This window comes from Scyliorhinus torazame, chromosome 13 (assembly GCF_047496885.1).
Source record: "Scyliorhinus torazame isolate Kashiwa2021f chromosome 13, sScyTor2.1, whole genome shotgun sequence".
In the NCBI taxonomy this organism is placed as follows: domain Eukaryota; kingdom Metazoa; phylum Chordata; class Chondrichthyes; order Carcharhiniformes; family Scyliorhinidae; genus Scyliorhinus; species Scyliorhinus torazame.
Window position 1 is genome coordinate 84,427,774 of NC_092719.1, and position 18,163 is coordinate 84,445,936.

Below are 18,163 nucleotides of genomic sequence, written 5' to 3' on the forward strand. Positions count from 1 at the left end.
GGCTTTATTACACTAGATGTTTCCCCCAGCAGCGCAGGTACAGAAGGCAACTGTTGGGGCGACACGGGCTCTTATACTCCACCTTACTGGGCGGAACCAGCAGGCAGGCTTAACCAATGAAAACAGTACCTCCCACACCAATGGTCTTAGAGCATTACAGGGTAATACCTCTAATACCGACTACCACACTCCCTACTCACTATTTAATTCCTCTCGTAATAAGCAATAAGCTGTTAGCTTTCCTGACGACTTCTTTTACCTGCATACTACAGCAAGTAAAAGAGACAGTCTTTACATTTAAAGATTACTTAACTTTCACAGCAAAGTGTACCTTCACTTTGAGAAAGACAGCCCACTGTATTTTTAACAGCTTTTTATTTTTAATTTAAAAACTTCAGAATTAAGTTCATTTACTTACACTAGGATACAAACATTACAGTATCATTTACAATTTTGTACTGTAATTTTCTACAAACTCCACAGTCAATAATATGATGACAAAATATCAAGGTAGCACAAGGTCAACAAGAAAGAACAAATTTGCATTTCTACAACCTCAGACCTCAAGAGAATGAGTATTTATTGATCATGTGGAGTGCCTTATTTCCTGGGTTACTTGCAGAATAGTAAATATACACATGTGAAATACATTTACCTGTACTGTGTGTGTGAGTGCACATGTGTCTGCATGCATGTGCGTGCGATTTCTACTCAACAACACTGGATTAAAACAGTGTCTATTTAATGACATGCAAACATGTTAAAACAGATAATGGGATCACTTCAGAAGAACTTGCAGAAATTGAACATGTCTTAAAACTTGTAATGAACTGACTATTCATCATTAAATTAAAAGCTAAGATGGTGTTATTTATGAAATTATTTCTGATACACTGCCAATTATTATGGCAATGACAAAGTAATAAAGTGAAATGGATTCAAGACCTCAGGACATCGCAAAGCATTTTTGAACCATTGAAATTGTTGAATTGTCGTCATTGAGGTTTGGGGCCACAGCAGGAGCCAGGATGTGAACTTGGACCCTGTGAAGATACGTGTATTTTTTCTCTGTTGTGAGGAACTATGGTCCATGATACCAAGCTGTCTGTAAATCAGCTTTACTTAACAAAGTGCAAATAGATGAGCATTAATGAGGAGTGTCCTACTGTGGAGTTAAAGCAAATTCTTTGGTGTCTATCTGACCATTGCTGATAATGGAAATTGTTCTATTCCTTTCATTGGTGAGTGAAAGATTTAACAAAACTTGGACATTAGTCACGAAGGATAGCAAGAAAACAGAATTCTGAAATCAAAGTGCAACAGAAAAAGTGGCCAAACCATGGCTAACAAAATAAATTAATGATAGTATTAGATCCAAAGTTGCTAGAATAAGTAGCAAGCCTGAGGATTGGGAGCCATTTAGAGTTCTGCAAAGGAGGACCAAGAGATTGATTAAGAGGGGGAATAGAGTATGAGAGTAAACTTGTAAGGAACAGAGGCATGATTCAGTGGACTCAAGTTAAGTCCGCTGAACGGCGCATTAATCGGGTGTTTCTTGGCGCCTGCAGCACTGAGAAAGACCCCGCTATTCAACAGTACTTTGCAAATTTCTTTGGCCTCGGTGAGGAACTCCCCGCCACTATTTAAGTCATTTCCTGCCACACTGTCCAGTCCCTGACCACCCTGGGGCCTGACCACCCTGGGGCCAGTGAGACGCTCCGAGGTGTCATCATGACTGCATCACAACTTTGTGAACCAGTACCAAAGGGCGCCCTCACAGGTGAGGCCAGTGAATCCTGGGCCCCGGTGAAATTCGCAAGCACATATTTGAATGAACCTAATGGATCATTTGAATATGCCTGTCTGGATCTCTTACAGAGACAGCGAGATCCAGATAACGACACTAGAATCCGTTGAATCTCGCAAGATGTTTTGAGTGTCACGGTCTCGCGAAATTCAACGGCCTCGTCCGACACGAAGGTTATGAAATGAATGAAAATCACGCCCAAGAGTAGATTGTAAACACTTCTTTAATTATGTAAAAAGAAAAAGATTAGTGAAGACAAATGTAGATCCCTTACTGTCTGAAATGGGAGAATTCATTATAGAGAACAAGGAAATGGCTGAGCAATTAAACAACTACTTTAGTTCTTGCCTTCCCAGAAATGCTAGGGAACTAAGGACCTAGTGAGAAGGAGGAATTGAAGGAAATTAGTGTTACTAGAAAAATTGTGCTGGAGAAATAAGTGGGACTGAAAGCTAATAAATCCCTCGGGAATAATAATCTAGATCCCAGGGCACGAAAGGAGGTGGCCATGGAAATAGTGGATATGTTGTTTGTCATCTTCCAAAATTCTGTAGATTTTGGAACAGTCCCGGCAGATTGGAGAGTGACAAAGTTAACCCCACTATTTAAAAAGGGAGCGAGGGAGCAAACAGGTTATCATCAGTTGTAGGGAAAATGTTAAAGTCTATTATAAAGGATGTGACACTTTGAAAATATCAACAGTATTAGACAAAGTCAACATGGATTTCTGAAAGGGAAATCAAATTTGACAAACCTACTGGAGTTTTTTGAGGACATAACTAGTAGAATAGATAAGGGAGAACCAATGAATGTGGTGTATTTGGATTTTCAAAAAACATTTGATAAAGTCACTTAAGAGATTAGTGTGCAAAAGTAAAGCGTGTGGGATTGGAGTAATATATTGGCATGGATTGTGAATCAGTTAGCAAGACAGGAAACAGAGTAGGAATAAATGGGTCTTTTTCAAAGTGAGTGGTGAGGAGGATGTTAAGAGGCTTCAAGGCGATTTAGACAAGTTGAGCAAATGGGTAAATAAATGGCTGATGTAGCATAACATTGAGAAGTGTGAAGTTATCCACTTGGGACGGAGAAACAGAATGGCAGAGTATTATTAAAATGATGATAGAAAGGGAGATGGGTGTCCTTGCCCAATCACTGAAAGCAAGCATGCAGGTGCAGCAAGCAGTTAACAAGTCAAATGGTATGTTGAATTTTATTGGAAGATGACTGGGATACAGGAACAAGGATGTCTTACTATAACTGTGAAGGGTCTTGGTAAGGCCACACCTGGAGTATTTTGTGCAGTTTTGGTCTCCTTATCGAAGAAAATATGTACCTGCCATAGAGGGAGTGCAGTGAAGTTTCACCAGACTGATTCCTGGGATGGCAGGATTGTGGCATGAGGAGAGATTGGGCCTGTATTCACTGGAGTTTAGAAGAATGAGAGGGGATCTAATTGAAATGTATAAAATTCTGACAGGATTGGACAGATTGGATGCAGGGATGTGTTTCCTCTGGCTGGGGGGTGGGGGTCTAGAATAAGGGGTCACAGTCTCAGGATACAGGGTAGGTTATTTAGGATTAAGATGAGGAGAAACCTTTGGACTGGGAGGGTGGTGAACCTGTGGAATTCTCTACCATGGAGGCCACGTCATTGAATATATTTAAGAAGGAAATAGATAAGATTTCTAGACGCTAAAGGCATCAAGGAGTATGGTATGAGAAGAGTGTGGGACCATGGTGGTGAGATAGAGGATCAGCATGATCACGTTGAATGGTGGAGCAGGCTCGAAGGGCCAAATGGTCTCCTCCTGCTCCTATTTTCTATGTCAGTGCAATTGAGGGGATCATCAAAAAACTCTTTCACCAGGTGTGTCCAACGTTACATTCTGAATCCATTTCATGTTTACATGTCAGTAAATTGATAAGAGGCTCTTTTAATCCAATATTGTCCAGTAGAAATCAATGGTTAGCCACATGTGGTTATATGCTGACACCATTTTGGCTGCATGCAGTAAACACACACATACTCACACAATACAAGTGAATGTGTTTCACATGTGTATATTTACTCAAACATCCGCAACTATTCAGTCAGTGAGACCTAGGAAGTAAAACACTAACCACAATCAATAAACGTGTCCAATCTCTGCTCTCCATTTGATAATTACAATGTTATGTATGTTCTAAGAACTTTTCTCCGGGATTGTTTTCAGGTGTGTCTCAGAGATTAACCTTTGACTACAGGAGATTAACGGCAATCCAGAATTAAAGTATTCACAATATCAAGAAATGCCTAAACAGTATTGAGATTGCTTGCCCAATGACAGAGTATTATTTAATTTTATTCTAAATTGCAATTAGCATGGTTGCATTCCCAGTGAGCTATATGCGGCTCACGTATTGGACACTGCTTTTAGTTCCCATTGCAATAAAAATGAGCAGTAGTCGATGCAATGATAACTATGCAATGTGTCGCACAATAAAAACCAGGCATCCTGCAAACTCCCAGAGCCCTGTGCCTTCATCCCTAGAGTGGCCTGCAGATAAAGGCAGTAGGTGAGACCAGAGCTAATACACATACTTTCCAGATAAATCTCTGCTACCAACATTAACAATGAACTGATAAATGTCAACAAAACAAATCACAGCATTCACAACAAAGACCTGTTTGCTGTGCAATGATTTTCAAGTCTTGGTGCTTAGGTGAAAAAGAAGCTTTCGTCATTTTCCTCCTCCTCAACTTCTTTGTCCGCTGAATCTTTCTTTTCATCTTTATCGGGTTGTGAGCGATACATCAGCTTTCGACCCAACTGTAGGAAAATAAGCAGTTCACAAATTCATCCAGGTCTCAGCCCTGCACTATCCTAAGCATCACACTTTGGAACCATGTCTTTAGAGAGTGTGCAGAAAAGATTTACAAGAACGGTCCCAGGAATGAGAGACTAGTTAACAGATCAGGCTGGGGTTGTTGTCCTTAGGAAAGAAAAAACGAAGAGGCGATTTAATAAAGATATTCAAAATCATGAGGGTCTCGACAGACAAAGTAGAAACTGTTTCGATTGACAAGAAGGTTGACATGACTATGGCATGAGGAAAATATCTTTACAGGGCGAATGCTTAAGACCTGGACTGCACTGCCTGGGAGTGTGGTGAAGAGAGGCAGATTCAGTCATGATTTTCAGAAGGAAATTGGATAAACACCTGAAAATAAATTGTAGAGTGGGCGAGGGTGTGAAATGAGCTGAGTTGCTCTTGCAAAGAACTGGCAGTAACACAATGATCTTCCCTCAGTGCTGCCAACATTGTCTAATTCTACATGGAACCTGTTAGTTTGAGAGACTAGAGAAGCAAGAATACAGTCATTCTCCTGAGAGAAGAGGTTAAGGGAGGAGGTGTTCAAAGCCATGGAGCAAATGAGACAAAGTATTCCCAGGCAGGAGGGTCAGTAATCAGAGGGACACAGATTTAAGGTAATTGGCAAAAGAACCAGAGCAGAATTGTTTTTTTTACACAGTGAGTTATGCTCTGGAACACATTGCCTGGAGGGGTACTTGAAGCAGATTCAATAGTAACTTTCAATAGGGGATTGAACTTATACTTGAATAGGAAATAAATGCAGGGTTTGTGGAAAGCAACAGGGGAATGGTATTAACTGGATACTTGTTTCAAAGACCTAGCACAGGCATGGGTGGGGGGTGGGTAGATGGTTTAGCTCAGTTGGCTGGGCAGCTGGGTTGTGAAGCAGAACGAGGCCAACAGCACAGGTTCAATTCCTATACCAACTGAGGTTATTCTTAACCTTGCCCCTCAGCAGAAGTGTGGTGATCCTCATGAGAAATCACCATCAGTCAGCTCTCCCCTCAGAAGGTCTTCTGGGACTACGGTGACTTTCCTTTCAGGTGACACAGTAGCACAGTGGTTAGCACTGTTACATCACAGCTCCAGGGTCCAGGTTTTATTCCCGGCTTGGGTCACTTTTGTGAGGGCCACGAAGAATCCAGCACGAGTTTTAAGGATACAAAGTAATAACATTTATTTACAATAACATATACATATAACAGCAGCAGCAACTTTCCTTGCTGCACACTCCTTCCTGCTGGTTCCTAAACTGGCCAGCTTTATTTATACTAGGAGTTTACTAATGGTTTCTCCGCCCCCATCATTGGGGAAGCTCATACTCCCACAGGATTGTGGGATTGTCATTAGTCCCCAGCCAATGGTAAGTAGGCAGGTTATAACAGTCACTGTGTGTGCAGAGTCTGCACGCTCTCCCCGTGTCTGCGTGGGTTTCCTCCGGGTGCTCCAGGTATCCCCCCCACGTCCCGAAAGACATGCTGTTAGGTAATTTGAACATTCTGAATTCTCCCTCCGTGGACCCGAACAGGCGCTGGAATTTGGCAACTAGAGGCTGAGGTACGATCAATTTGACTGGAGACGAAGTTGAATCCAAACTGAGGCTTTATTAGTATCAGATGTGTGGCCTCCTACAGCAGCTGACGAAATGGCTGCGAGCTGGAGGCCACGCATATTTATAACATAGCTCCTGGGTGGAGCTAGCATGCAGGGTAAACCTATAGTGCAGGTTCTACCGTACAACCCCTAATATGAGAACACAGTGGTTTACCACATTCACCCCCTGTTAAAATTGAGTCCGGCGGGGGTGGTGGACAACTATATACAATTAGCAATCTTTAATATTTACAGAGCAGTAAAAAACTGTCTCTGGTCATCTGGCGGGCCGGTCAGAGGTTCAGCTGGTCCGGCGCCTTGATGGTCCTTTGGGATCAACGAAGTGGAGCCGGCGATGTTGGTGCTGTCGTGGTCGAAGTTGACTCCGGGAGCATGCCGAAATCCTCTCCATCAACGGGGGTGGGCAGGGGGAGGACAGACAGTCCTAGGGGGATGATGGGGGCGGCGGGGGAGGGGAGGGTGGCGCCAGGGGTGGTGTGGGGGTGGAACCTGCTGGTGCCAGGTCCCTGAGGGAGACGGTACCTGGCGGCCGTCGGGGATGCCACGTAGGCGTACTGTGGGTTTGCGTGGAGCAGATGCACCCTTTCCACCAACGGATCCGCCTTGTGGAGCCACACATGTTTACGGAAAATAACGGTTCCCAGAGCTGTGAGCCAAGTTTGGAGCGATACCCTGGATGTGGACTTCCTGGGGAAGGCAAAAAGACGTTTATGCGGTGTACTGTTAGTAGCAGTGCAGAGTAATGAGCGAATGGAATGTAGTGCATCAGGGAGGACCTCTTGCCAGCGGGAGGCCGGGAGATCTCTGGACCGTAGGGCCAGCTGGACGGCCCTCCATACCGTCCTATTCTCCCTTTCTACCTATCCGTTTCCCCGGGGGTTGTAGCTCATCGTTCTGCTGGAGGCGATACCCCTGCTGAGCAGGAACTGACGTAGCTCATCACTCATGAATGAGGATCCCCTGTCACTGTGGATGTAGGCGGGGAAGCCGAACAGAGTGAAGATAGAATTAAGGGCTTTAATTATCACTTTGAGGAAATATGTGTGTCGATCGGAGGAGGGGAGGGGGCCTTTGAAATCCACGCTGAGGCGTTCAAAGGGGCGGGAGGCCTTCACCAGGTGCGCGCGGTCCGGCCGGTAGAAGTGCGGCTTGCACTCCGCACAGACCTGGCAGTCCCTGGTGATTGTCCTTACTTCCTCGACGGAGTAAGGCAAATTTTGTGCCTTCATGAAGTGGTGCAACTGAGTGACCCCTGGGTGACAAAGGCTGTCGTGCAGGGCCCAGAGTCGGTCTACCTGTGCGCTGGCACATGTACCTCGGGATAGGGCGTCTGGGGGCTCGTTGAGTTTGCCAGGGCGATACTTAATCTCGTAATTATAGGTGGAGAGCTCGAATCTCCACCGCAAGATTTTATCATTTTTGATCTTGCCACGCTGTGTTGTTGAACATGAAGGCTACCGACCGTTGGTCAGTGAGGAGAGTGAATCTCCTGCTAGCCAGGTAATGCCTCCAATGTCGCACAGACTCAACGATAGCCTGGGCCTCCTTTTCAACGGATGAGTGCCGAATTCCGGAGGCATGGAGGGTGCGGGAAAAGAATGCCACGGGCCTGCCTGCCTGGTTGAGGGTGGCGGCAAGGGCGACGTCCGATGTGTCGCTTTCTACTTGGAAAGGAAGTGTTTCGTCTACAGTGTGCATTCCAGCTTTGGCAATATCAGATCTGACCCGGGCGAAAGCCTGTTGGGCCTCGGCCGTCAGGGGGAAATGAGTGGACTGTATGAGTGGGCGGGCCTTGTCCGCATAGTTTGGGACCCACTGTGCGTAATACGAGAAGAACCCCAGGCAGCGTTTGAGGGCCGTGGGGGGGAGGGGGAGCTCCATGAGGGGGCGCATGTGGTCGGGATCAGGCCCCAGAACTCCGTTCTGGACTACGTAGCCGAGGCTAAACGGTTTGTACGGAACATACACTTCTCGTTATACGCGAGGTTGAGGAGAGTGGCGGTGCGGAAAAATTTAGCGAGGTTGGCATCGTGGCCCTGCTGATCATGGCTGCAGATAGTCACGTTGTCTAGATACGGAAACGTGGCCCGCAAGCCGTACCGGTCGACCACTCGGTCCATCTCCCTTTGGAAGACCGAAACCCCATTGGTGACACCGAAGGGGACCCTAAAGAAGTGATATAGCCGGCCGTCTGCCTCTAAGGCGGTGTATGGCCGGTCCAATTTACGTATGGGGAGCTGATGGTAAGCGTATTTCAGGTCCACCGTTGAGAAGACCCGGTACTGTGCAATCTGGTTAACCATGTCAGATATGCGTGGGAGGGGGTACGCGTCGAGTTGCGTGTACCTGTTGATGGTCTGGCTGTAGTCCACGACCATTCGTTTTTTTCTCCCCAGACTTAACCACTACCACTTGAGCTCTCCAGGGGCTGTTGCTGGCCTCGATGACTCCCTCCCGAAGCAACCGCTGGACCTCGGACCTGATGAAGGCCTTATCCTGGGTGCTGTACCGTATACTTCTGGTAGCGACGGGTTTGCAATCTGGAGTTAGATTGGCAAAGAGGGAAGGAGGATCAACCTTTAGGGTCGCGAGACCGCACACAGTGAGGGGTGGTAAGGATCCGCCGAATTTAAGGGTCAGGCTCTGGAGGTTGCACTGAAAGTCCAGGCCGAGGATAAGTGCAGCACAGAAGTTAGGGAGGACGTAGAGGTGAAAACCGTGTAACTCTACGCCTTGGACTGTGAGCGTGACCGTGCAGTACCCCCGGATCGCTACGCGATGGGATCCGGAGACCAGGGAGATACTTTGATTGGCAGGGTGTACCTTAAGGGAGCAGCGCCTTACCATATTCGGGTGTACAAAGCTCTCAGTGCTCCCTGAGTCCAGTAGGCAGGAGGTCACATAGCCGTTGACTTTCACGCTGGTGGATGCGTTGGTCAGCGTATGTGGTCAGGATTGGTCGATTGCCATGGATGCGAGCCGTGGTTGATCGTCGGGTAATGAGGCGGCTGTTGAGTTGGGGTCCTGAAACGCCATGTGCTGCAGGGTGGACAAGATGGCGGCGCCCAGAGGTCCTGGGGATTACAAAATGGTGGCACCCATGGGACGCACATTGTGGGGGTGGAGCAAGATGGCGGTGCCCATGAAACGCACGTGTTGTGCGGGGGAGAAGATGGCGGCGCCCATTGCTCGCACATGGCCTGGGGAGAAGAGGAGGATAGCGGCGCTCATTGTCCGTGACCGGGGGGATGGGGGCGACCTCGGCCGCTGAGCGGGCCTGGCACACTACTGCGTAGTGGCCCTTCTTCCCGCAGGCCTTACAAAGGGCAGCGCGGGCCGGGCAGCGTTGGCGGGGGTGTCTTTGCTGGCCGCAAAAATAGCATTGGAGCCCCCCGGAGATCACTGGCTGGCGCGTAGCGCAGGCGTATTGGGTGGGTAGAGCCCCCGCTGGGGCGGCTGCCTGTGGGGCCCATGAAGCGTAGGAGGAGTGGGCCGTGCGGTTGGGGGCGTAGGACTGGACATTGCGCAGGGCGACCGTCATGGAAAGCGCTAGTGTTTTAGTCTCTGCGAGGTCGCGCTTCTAGGAGCCGCTGCCTGATAACATCAGACCCAATCCCAGTTATAAAAGCGTCCCGCATAAGGAGATCTGAGTGCTCCTTAGATGTAACGTCCTGGCAGTCACAGTCCCGTACTAGTGGGATCAGAGCCCTCCAGAAGTCCTCGATTGACTCACCAGGTAGTTGAGTATGCGTTGCGAGCGCGTGTCTGGCGAAGAACGTGTTCGTCTTCTGCTCATAATTTTCTTTAAGTCGAGTCATGGCATCAGCGTAATTGGGCGCATCCTGGATCAGCGGGAAGATTTTGGAGCTGAGCCTAGAGTACAATATTTGAATCTTCTGAGCCTCTGGAACAGGGGTCGGTGCCGCGTTGATATACGCTTCAAAATAAGCTAGCCAGTGCTGGAAGTCCTTTCTGGCGTCGCTAACGTGTGGATCCAGCTGCAGGCGATCTGGTTTAATCCGGAGGTCCATCTTCTGAATCAGATACTAATAAATTGAGGCACGATCAATTTGACTGGAGACGAAGTTGAATCCAAACTGAGGCTTTATTAGTATCAGATGTGTGGCCTCCCACAGCAGCTGGCGAAATTGCTGCGAGCTGGAGGCCACGCATATTTATAACCCGGCTCCTGGGCGGAGCTAGCATGCAGGAGCCCAGGTGAACCTGTAGTGCAGGTTCTACCGTACAACCCTTAATATAGGAAGACAGTGGTTTACCACAGAGGCTATCCACAATAACTTCATTGCAGTGTTAATGTAAGCCTATTGTTACAATAAAGATTATTATTGCTGGTCTCCTATTTATTTTGATGGTATAGCTGGAGTTGCTGGCATTAATAAATCTCTGATTCAGAATTTATCCAGCAAGGAGGCACCAATGTTAAGGGCAGCTTTTTGCATATACCAAGGGCTCAATAAACTCGAATAGAGTAAGGCAACAAGTAAGGAAAGGTGGGGTGAGCTGTTTTGAGTTTCAGGATTGCCTTTACCCTTTGGCTATAGGATGGACACATCCATTTACACTCTCCGTAACCTGTGGCCTCATTACTAAAGAAATCTGGTAATCTGCTCAGTTTGGAAAGCACCTCACACGCCACAGAACGATTTGTATTTGAAAAATATATACCAATCTGTTTGGTTCTCTTTGTGCCGCCAGTTCCAGTAAAGGTTTCCGTTTTGTTTCTGCAGGAAGTTTCATCCGAGCCATCGCCTCTTCATGCAGCCTAAGTAAAGTACAGAACATCTTAGCACAATCCACCATGAGGAAAATAAACCTTCCAGTTGACCAGAATTAAGTCAAGTAAAATAATAGAATGAATGAGTGCAGGACACAACTGAAAACACATGTGACCATCGATGAACCAACAATCAGTTGTTCAGTTTTCTCTTGGCCTGTTCTGAAAACAGTAGGGGGCATGTTTTCAACTTTGAATCCTGGCACAAAATTAGTGTCTCAGATCATCCACCTGTGACTGCGGCTATGGCCCAGTCAGTAATACCACTTGTCTCTATGGTAGTGTTGAGGTCCCACCATACCACGATATGAGCTCAAAATCCTGCCTGAACTCCAGAGCAGCACTGAGGGCTTTCACATTCCTTCTTGTGGAAGCTTGTTGTTCCCAATTGGCTGTCAGATTTCCTACATTACAACACTGATTAGACTTCAAGAAGTATTTCATTGGCTGTAAAGCACTTTGAGACATCCTGAGGATATGAAAGGGTTTGTGGCCAACCTGCTTTTATTTGCACAAATGTTTTCAAGAGGGCTAGGTGGTACACATGGTACAACTGAATGGAGTGTTCTGTGGCAAGGTTGCCAAATCCATCCTTCATAATACCAAGAATAAACAGAAACTCAGCACATAGGCACATGAGGCGGGATTCTATTGACGCCAATGCAGAATACGTGGACTTTCAAAACAGAAGAACTGGTGCCATACCTGGACTGATTCTGCTACTGCTAAAGGGTTAGGACCGGCGCCACTTGAAACACAATGGATTCTAACGGGAAACGGTGCCGGATTCGCTGGTTTTGCGATTCATACTCAAAAGGTTGACAAGCTGCAGCCGCATAAACACACTTCACTCCCCACACACACCATCCCAGCCAACAAGATGGCAGCGAGGAGAGCTGCCCCGAGGATACCAAGCCGGAGACCCTTTTGGACGCAGTGGAGAAGTGGCAGATGACCTTGTACCCGACCTGGGAAAGAGGCTGCCAGCTGCTGCCATTCGCTGTGCCTGGGGGCAGGTGACAGAGGCCATGGGCTGTGGGCAACAGCATTCGCAGTGCCGGAAATACTGCACAACCTCCTCAGGGCGGCCAACATGAGTAGGCAGCACTATGTCCCTGGCAGTAACTCTGCCTCACACACTTGTAACCGCCCCCCCGAGTTCCACCCCTCTGACGAAGCCGCCTCTCACAGTCAGCATCGGAACAGCCGTGCATTTGCCAACATCAAGTGCGCTGGGGCCTTCTGGCCCAAGAGCTCCCAGAGGACCCCCGCCAGGGGCATCGAAGGCCTTGGGATGTGGTAAGCAGCTGGCTGCCTCCACCTTTGATGTGCATCCTGGAGATACAGCTAGACGTAGTGCTAGAGCAAGGAAGGCCAAGCACATTGAGGATCACTGAAGGGTCGGTTAGAGAGGGGAGTGGGGGGGGGGGGGCTGGTGGTGAGGGAAGGGATGGATAGTGGAATGGCACCATTGGCAGAGTGGGGCAGTGGTGTATACTTGCACGAGAAACATTAAAAAAAAAACTCACCACAACCAGTATGACACCTCTGGCTCTTTGTTCCATGATGCGGGCCAACCATAATCTCCTCTCCCCCCCCCCCCCCCCCCCCCCCCCGACAAGCTCTGCCTACTGATCCGCACACCCTCCACTCCAGACACCTGAACAGACTGTCACCAAACATCGCCCAGCCCCATGGCATTTGGAGGTTGGTTGCTGTGTCTATGGTGCTGCGTCCGGCAGTGTTCAAGCACAGTGTCCATGCATGAAGGTGTGATTGGGATGCTAGACAATGAGCCCCACATGCGACATGGCATTCCCACCCACGGGGATCCACTTGGGATGTGTGAAGTGCACAATTAACCACGGTTGCCAATTCCCTATCAGTAATGGTCTTCAGCCGCGGTCAGTGGGAGCTATGCGTGGTCAGTGGGGGCAGACAGGCAGGGACTAGTGTTGTCCTGGGAACGGGAACACATGATCCAGGATTGGCACGGATGACCTGCGCACATTTGCACCCCCTCCCCCCCCCCCACTCCCTCCAGGCAGAGCTCACCCCCCAGCCCCAGTCTTCCCCCTCCCCCTAGCCCCGATAGCCCCAACTTCCAACCAGGGCTGCAATCTCCCAGTTGACCCCCCCCACCCCCTTCGAGCACAGGATCAGCAAGCCCAGTGCTCCCAAGCTCATTGCCTGTGAGCGAACATGGCTGCTCACCTCCAAGGGTCCCCACCAGGTTACATGTTTTTCAAAAGGAGTACTAATTGGCGTAGGCGTGACTATTTGTTGGGGAGGCCACTGGATCTCGGGAGGACGTTGGATATGGGGTGGCTCCTATTGTATGGAAAAAGGGCTTAAATGGTGATTATTGGTTTCTCGCCACGCTACGGCAGGATTCCGGTTTCGCCTATGAGAGCGGGCCGGTTGCATAGCCCAGCGCGATTCTTGTTTTTAGCCTCTCCCGATATTCACCAAACTCATTGCGTTCTCATTCGAGCGCAATGAGGCCAGTGTCCTTGTCGATTTTTCAATCAGATAGATGCAGTCTTTATTGCAATGGGTTAGCCTAATGTATGTCAAACAGTGGTGAAATTTAGTGCAAGTAATCTAACATGAGCTTATCATCTAATCAGCATTACTATTTAAATGTCCTCACTTTTCTTGCTTTTCTTTCTTTATTCTCTTCAGAATGGCACTGACCCTCTTCTGTGGTGCAGCTGAGCCAATACTATCCAACCATCTGTTAATGGCACTCTCAATATTCTGCAGTATCTGTAATACATCCACAGGTACCGTGGCATCTTTAAAGTAGAGCTGATGCAGTTTACGGAGGCCCCGGTCCAACTTTTCAAATGCTGTTTCCTAAAATAGAAATAGTTTGTGTGACAAGAGTTCTAAAATGCTACAAATAATTTTATTTTAATTTGCCAACAACTTATATTTATATAGCACCTTTAATATAGTAAAATATATCAATGTGCTTCAAGCGTTCAAGGTTTAGATGCTCTGTCGAAAAATGTCATTTTCAACTTTTGGAAGGTAATGAATGAATGACTTTTTTGAAAGCATTGTTTTAACACATACTACTGTTACTGGTTCATTGACTCTATACAATGTATAGTGGGTCAATGGGCATTGAAATGGCATAACTTAATAAGGGGGCATGAGAGGACATGGGGGGTGGATGCAAGGGGCATGAGATGGCATGGATAGGGCATCCCGAGTATGTGAGTGGTGAGGGGCTGTGCAGGGTGAAGGTTGGAAGACCTCCATGATTTTATTTTAACTAGGCTGAAGATTTGAAGCCCACCTCCGCCCTGGTGGCTCCTATGGCTGCCTCTAAACATACCCGGGTCAGCTAGCCTGACTCCAGCTAGCCTGACTCCAGCCCAGACCCACCTCTCCCTCTCTGTCCCACTGCACAAGGACGATCCCCCCTTTGCAGGCACTTTCTCCCAAGGTGGGAGGGACGAGCTGGCAATTTTCCTAACTCCTGCTACGCACCTTAGTGATGCATTCTAGCCAATTAGCTTAGATAAGCAAAGCCTTGATCAAAAGATGGTTTTCGGAGTTTCCTAAAGAAGAGAGAAGCGGAAAGATTTAAGAGGGAGGAAATTCCAGAGTTGGGGTCCACTCTGTGGGGGGGGTGGGTTATTACTTTTGTAATAAATTCTCATTACAATAAACAATAATATTCTATGAGCTTTCCTAATTACTTTCCAGATCCCTCTGTACCTCACAGCTCTGCAATCTCTCACCATTTAGTTAATATGTTTATTTTTTATTCTTTCTGCCAAAATCGGCAGTTTCACATTTGCCCACATTATATTACATTTGCCAGATTTTTGTCCCCTTAATGTCCTCTTCCTTATGTCTCCTTATGTCCTCTTCACAATTTACTTTCCTATCTATCTTTGTCTCATCAGCAAATTTAGCAACCATACCTCCAAATCTTTCATCCAAGTTATTTATATAAATTGTAAAATGTTGAGGCCCCAGCGCTGATCCCTGTGACACACCTCTCCCCACATCCTGCCAACCGGATAATGACCCACCTGTTTGCTGTTAACTAGCCAATCTTTAGTCCATGTCAATGTTACCCCCTACACCTTAAACCCCCTATAATCTTTGATGTGGCACCTTAGAGTCAGAGAGTCGTACAGTACAGAAGAGGCCCTTCAGCCTGTTGAGTCTGCATCCACAAAAACAAAAAACATGAAATCTACACTGTCCCACTTTCCAGTATTTGACATTTCAAGTGCTCACCCATGTACTTTTTAAAAGGTTGTGAGGTTTACCACCTCTACTACCCCCTCAGTGTATTCCAGACTCCCTCTGGGTGAAAATATTTTTCCTCAAATTCCGTCTAAACTTCCTGCCCCTCATCTTAAAGTTATGCCCTCTTGCTATTGACCTTTCAACTAAAGGGAACAGCTGCTTCCTATCCCCCCTGTCCACACCCCTCATAACCTGGTCTCCCTCAGCTCCAAAGAAAACAACCCGAGCCTATCCAGCCTCCCTTCATAGCTCAAATGCTCCATCCCAGGCAACATCCTGGGAAATCTTCTTTGCACTCACTCCAGTACAATCACATCCTTCCTATAGTGCGGTGACCAGATCTGCACACAGTGATGCCAACCGCCACTCCAGCAAAATTCGACGCCGTGCAATCAGAGAGGCAATCATGAGGTCTGGCTTCTCTGAGACCCCAAATATCGCCACCAAAGGGTCCGGGTCCAGCTCCTCCTCCACTATCCTGGCTAAGACCGCAAACACTCCCGCCCAGAATCTTCCCAATTTTTCGCAACCCCAAAACATGTGCGTGTGATTCGCTGGCCCCCACCCACACCTCTCACACTCATCTGCTACCCCCTGAAAGAACCCACTCATTCTCGCCCGAGTCATATGCACCCTGTGCACCACCTTAAACTGTATCAGGCCCATCCTTGCAAATGAGGAGGTCCCATTTACCTTACGCAGTGCCTCACTCCATGCTCCCCAATTGATCTCCCCTCCAACTCTGCTTCCCATTTCTCTTTGATTTTCACCACCCGCTCACCTCCCTGCTCCCCCAGCCACTTGTATATATCCCCAATTCTTCCCTCCCCTTCCACATCCAGGAACATTAGTCGCTCCAGCAGGGTGTATCCCGGCAACCTAGGGAACTCCCTGCAGACCTTTCGCGCAAAGCCCCTAACCTGCAGATACCTGAACTCACTCCCCCTTGGCAGTTCTACCCCCTCCCTTAGCCCTCCAGACTGGCGAATCCTTCCTCCAAATACAGATCCCTCACCTTGACCAGCCCCACTTCCCTCCACCTCCTGTATACACTATCCATCATCCCCGGCTCAAACTCATGATTCTCGGACCGACATCCCTTCCAATCTAAAATGCCTCCTCAACTGATTCATATCTTCACTGTGGACTGCACCACAGGGCTCCTTGAATATCTACTCGGAGCCATTGGCAATGCTGCCGTCACCATAGCCCTCAAACGAGAGCCCTTACAATATTCCTCCCTCCATCCTAACCCACTCTATCTTCCCACCACCGCCGCACCTTATCCACATTCGCCGCCCAATAATAATGAAGCAAGTTCGGCAAAGCCAACCCCCCCCCCCCCCCCCCCGCTGCCTCTGTCGCAGGGTTCTCCCCACCCTCGACTCCTTCCCTGCCCATACAAAGTCAGAAATGATCGTGTTCACTTTCTGAAAAAAGGCTGTTGGTGTCAAGATCGGGAGAGCTTGAAAGATAAACAAGAACCCTGGCAGAATATTCACTTTCACCAATTGGACCCTCCCTGCCAGCGTTAAGTGCAGTGTATCCCACCTCTTAAAATCCTCCCTAGCCCCCTCCACCAGCTTGGTTAAGTTCCACTTGTGGAGCCCCGTCCATTCCCTCGTTACCTGAGTCCTCAAATACCTAAACCTATCCCTCGCTACTGTAAATGGCACCCCCCCTAAATTAGCCCGTTGTGCCAGCTCATTCACCGGGAATACCTCGCTTTTCTCTACAATCAGCTTGTACCCTGAGAACCCTCCAAACCTCCCCAGCAGGCCCATAATCCTTCCCATACTGTTATGCCCTCTTGTTATTGACCCTTCAACTAAAACGAACAGCTGATTTAGCTGGTCCCCACCGACACTTCTCACACTCATCTGTCACCCCCTGAAAGAATCCACTCATTCTTACACGCATCATATATACCCTGTGTGCGATCTTGAACTGTATCAGGCTCATCCTTGCGCACAAGGAGGTTGCATTTAATCTTCATAGTGCCTCACTCCATACTCCCCAATTTATCTCCCCTCACAGCTCACCTTCCCATTTCTCCTTAATCTTCACCAGCCGCTCACTTCCCTGTTCTCCCAGCCACCTGTATATGTGTCCGATCCTGCCTTCCCCTTCCACATCCGGAAGCAACAGTCGCTCCTGCAGGGTGTACCTCGGCAACCTGGGGAACTCTTTCCAAACCTTCCGTGCGAAGTCCCTTACCTGCAGGTACTTAAACTCACTTCTTCTTGGGAGCTCTACCCTCTCCTTCAATTCATCTATACTGGCAAACCCATCTTCCAGATACAAATCCCTCACCTTAACCAGCCCCTCTTCTCTCCACTTCCTATACGTGCCATCTGTCCCACCCTCCAACACAAAACTGTGGTTTTCACACAACTGCGTTAACAGCGACATCCTCTCTATCCTTTTTTAAAAATAAATTTAGAGTACCCAATTAGGGGGCAATTTACCATGGCCAATCCACCTAACCTGCACATCTTTGGGTTGTGGGGGCGAAACCAACGCAAACACGGGGAAGATGTGCAAAGTCCACACGGACAGTGACCCAGAGCCGGGATTGAACCTGGGACCTCGGCGCCATGAGGCAGCAGGGCTAACCCACTGTGCCACAATGCTGCCCTATCCTCTCTGTCCTAAACAGCCTCCTCAGCTGGTTCCAGATCTTCACCGTGGACTACACCACAGGGCTCCCGGAGTATCTGCTTGGCGCCGTTGGCAATGCTGCTGTCACCATAACCCTTAAGCTGGACCCCCTCTAAGATTCCTCCTCCATCCTAACCCATTCTACTCCCTCT

General features: G+C 48.1%; 1 protein-coding gene across 2 annotated transcripts in view; it reads right to left on the reverse strand.

Moving 5' to 3' along the window:
* Positions 1-358: 358 nt before the first annotated feature.
* LOC140388168 (coiled-coil domain-containing protein 38-like) overlaps positions 359-18,163 on the reverse strand; it is a 124,080-nt gene continuing 106,275 nt past the window's right edge. For both annotated transcript variants that reach the window (XM_072471925.1, XM_072471924.1), the window contains 3 exons: positions 13,729-13,934; positions 10,967-11,063; positions 359-4,620 (listed from right to left, as the gene is read on the reverse strand). In XM_072471925.1, the coding sequence (XP_072328026.1) occupies positions 4,510-4,620; positions 10,967-11,063; positions 13,729-13,934 (414 nt within the window). In that variant the 3' untranslated portion in view covers positions 359-4,509. The remainder of the gene's footprint in view (positions 4,621-10,966; positions 11,064-13,728; positions 13,935-18,163) is intronic.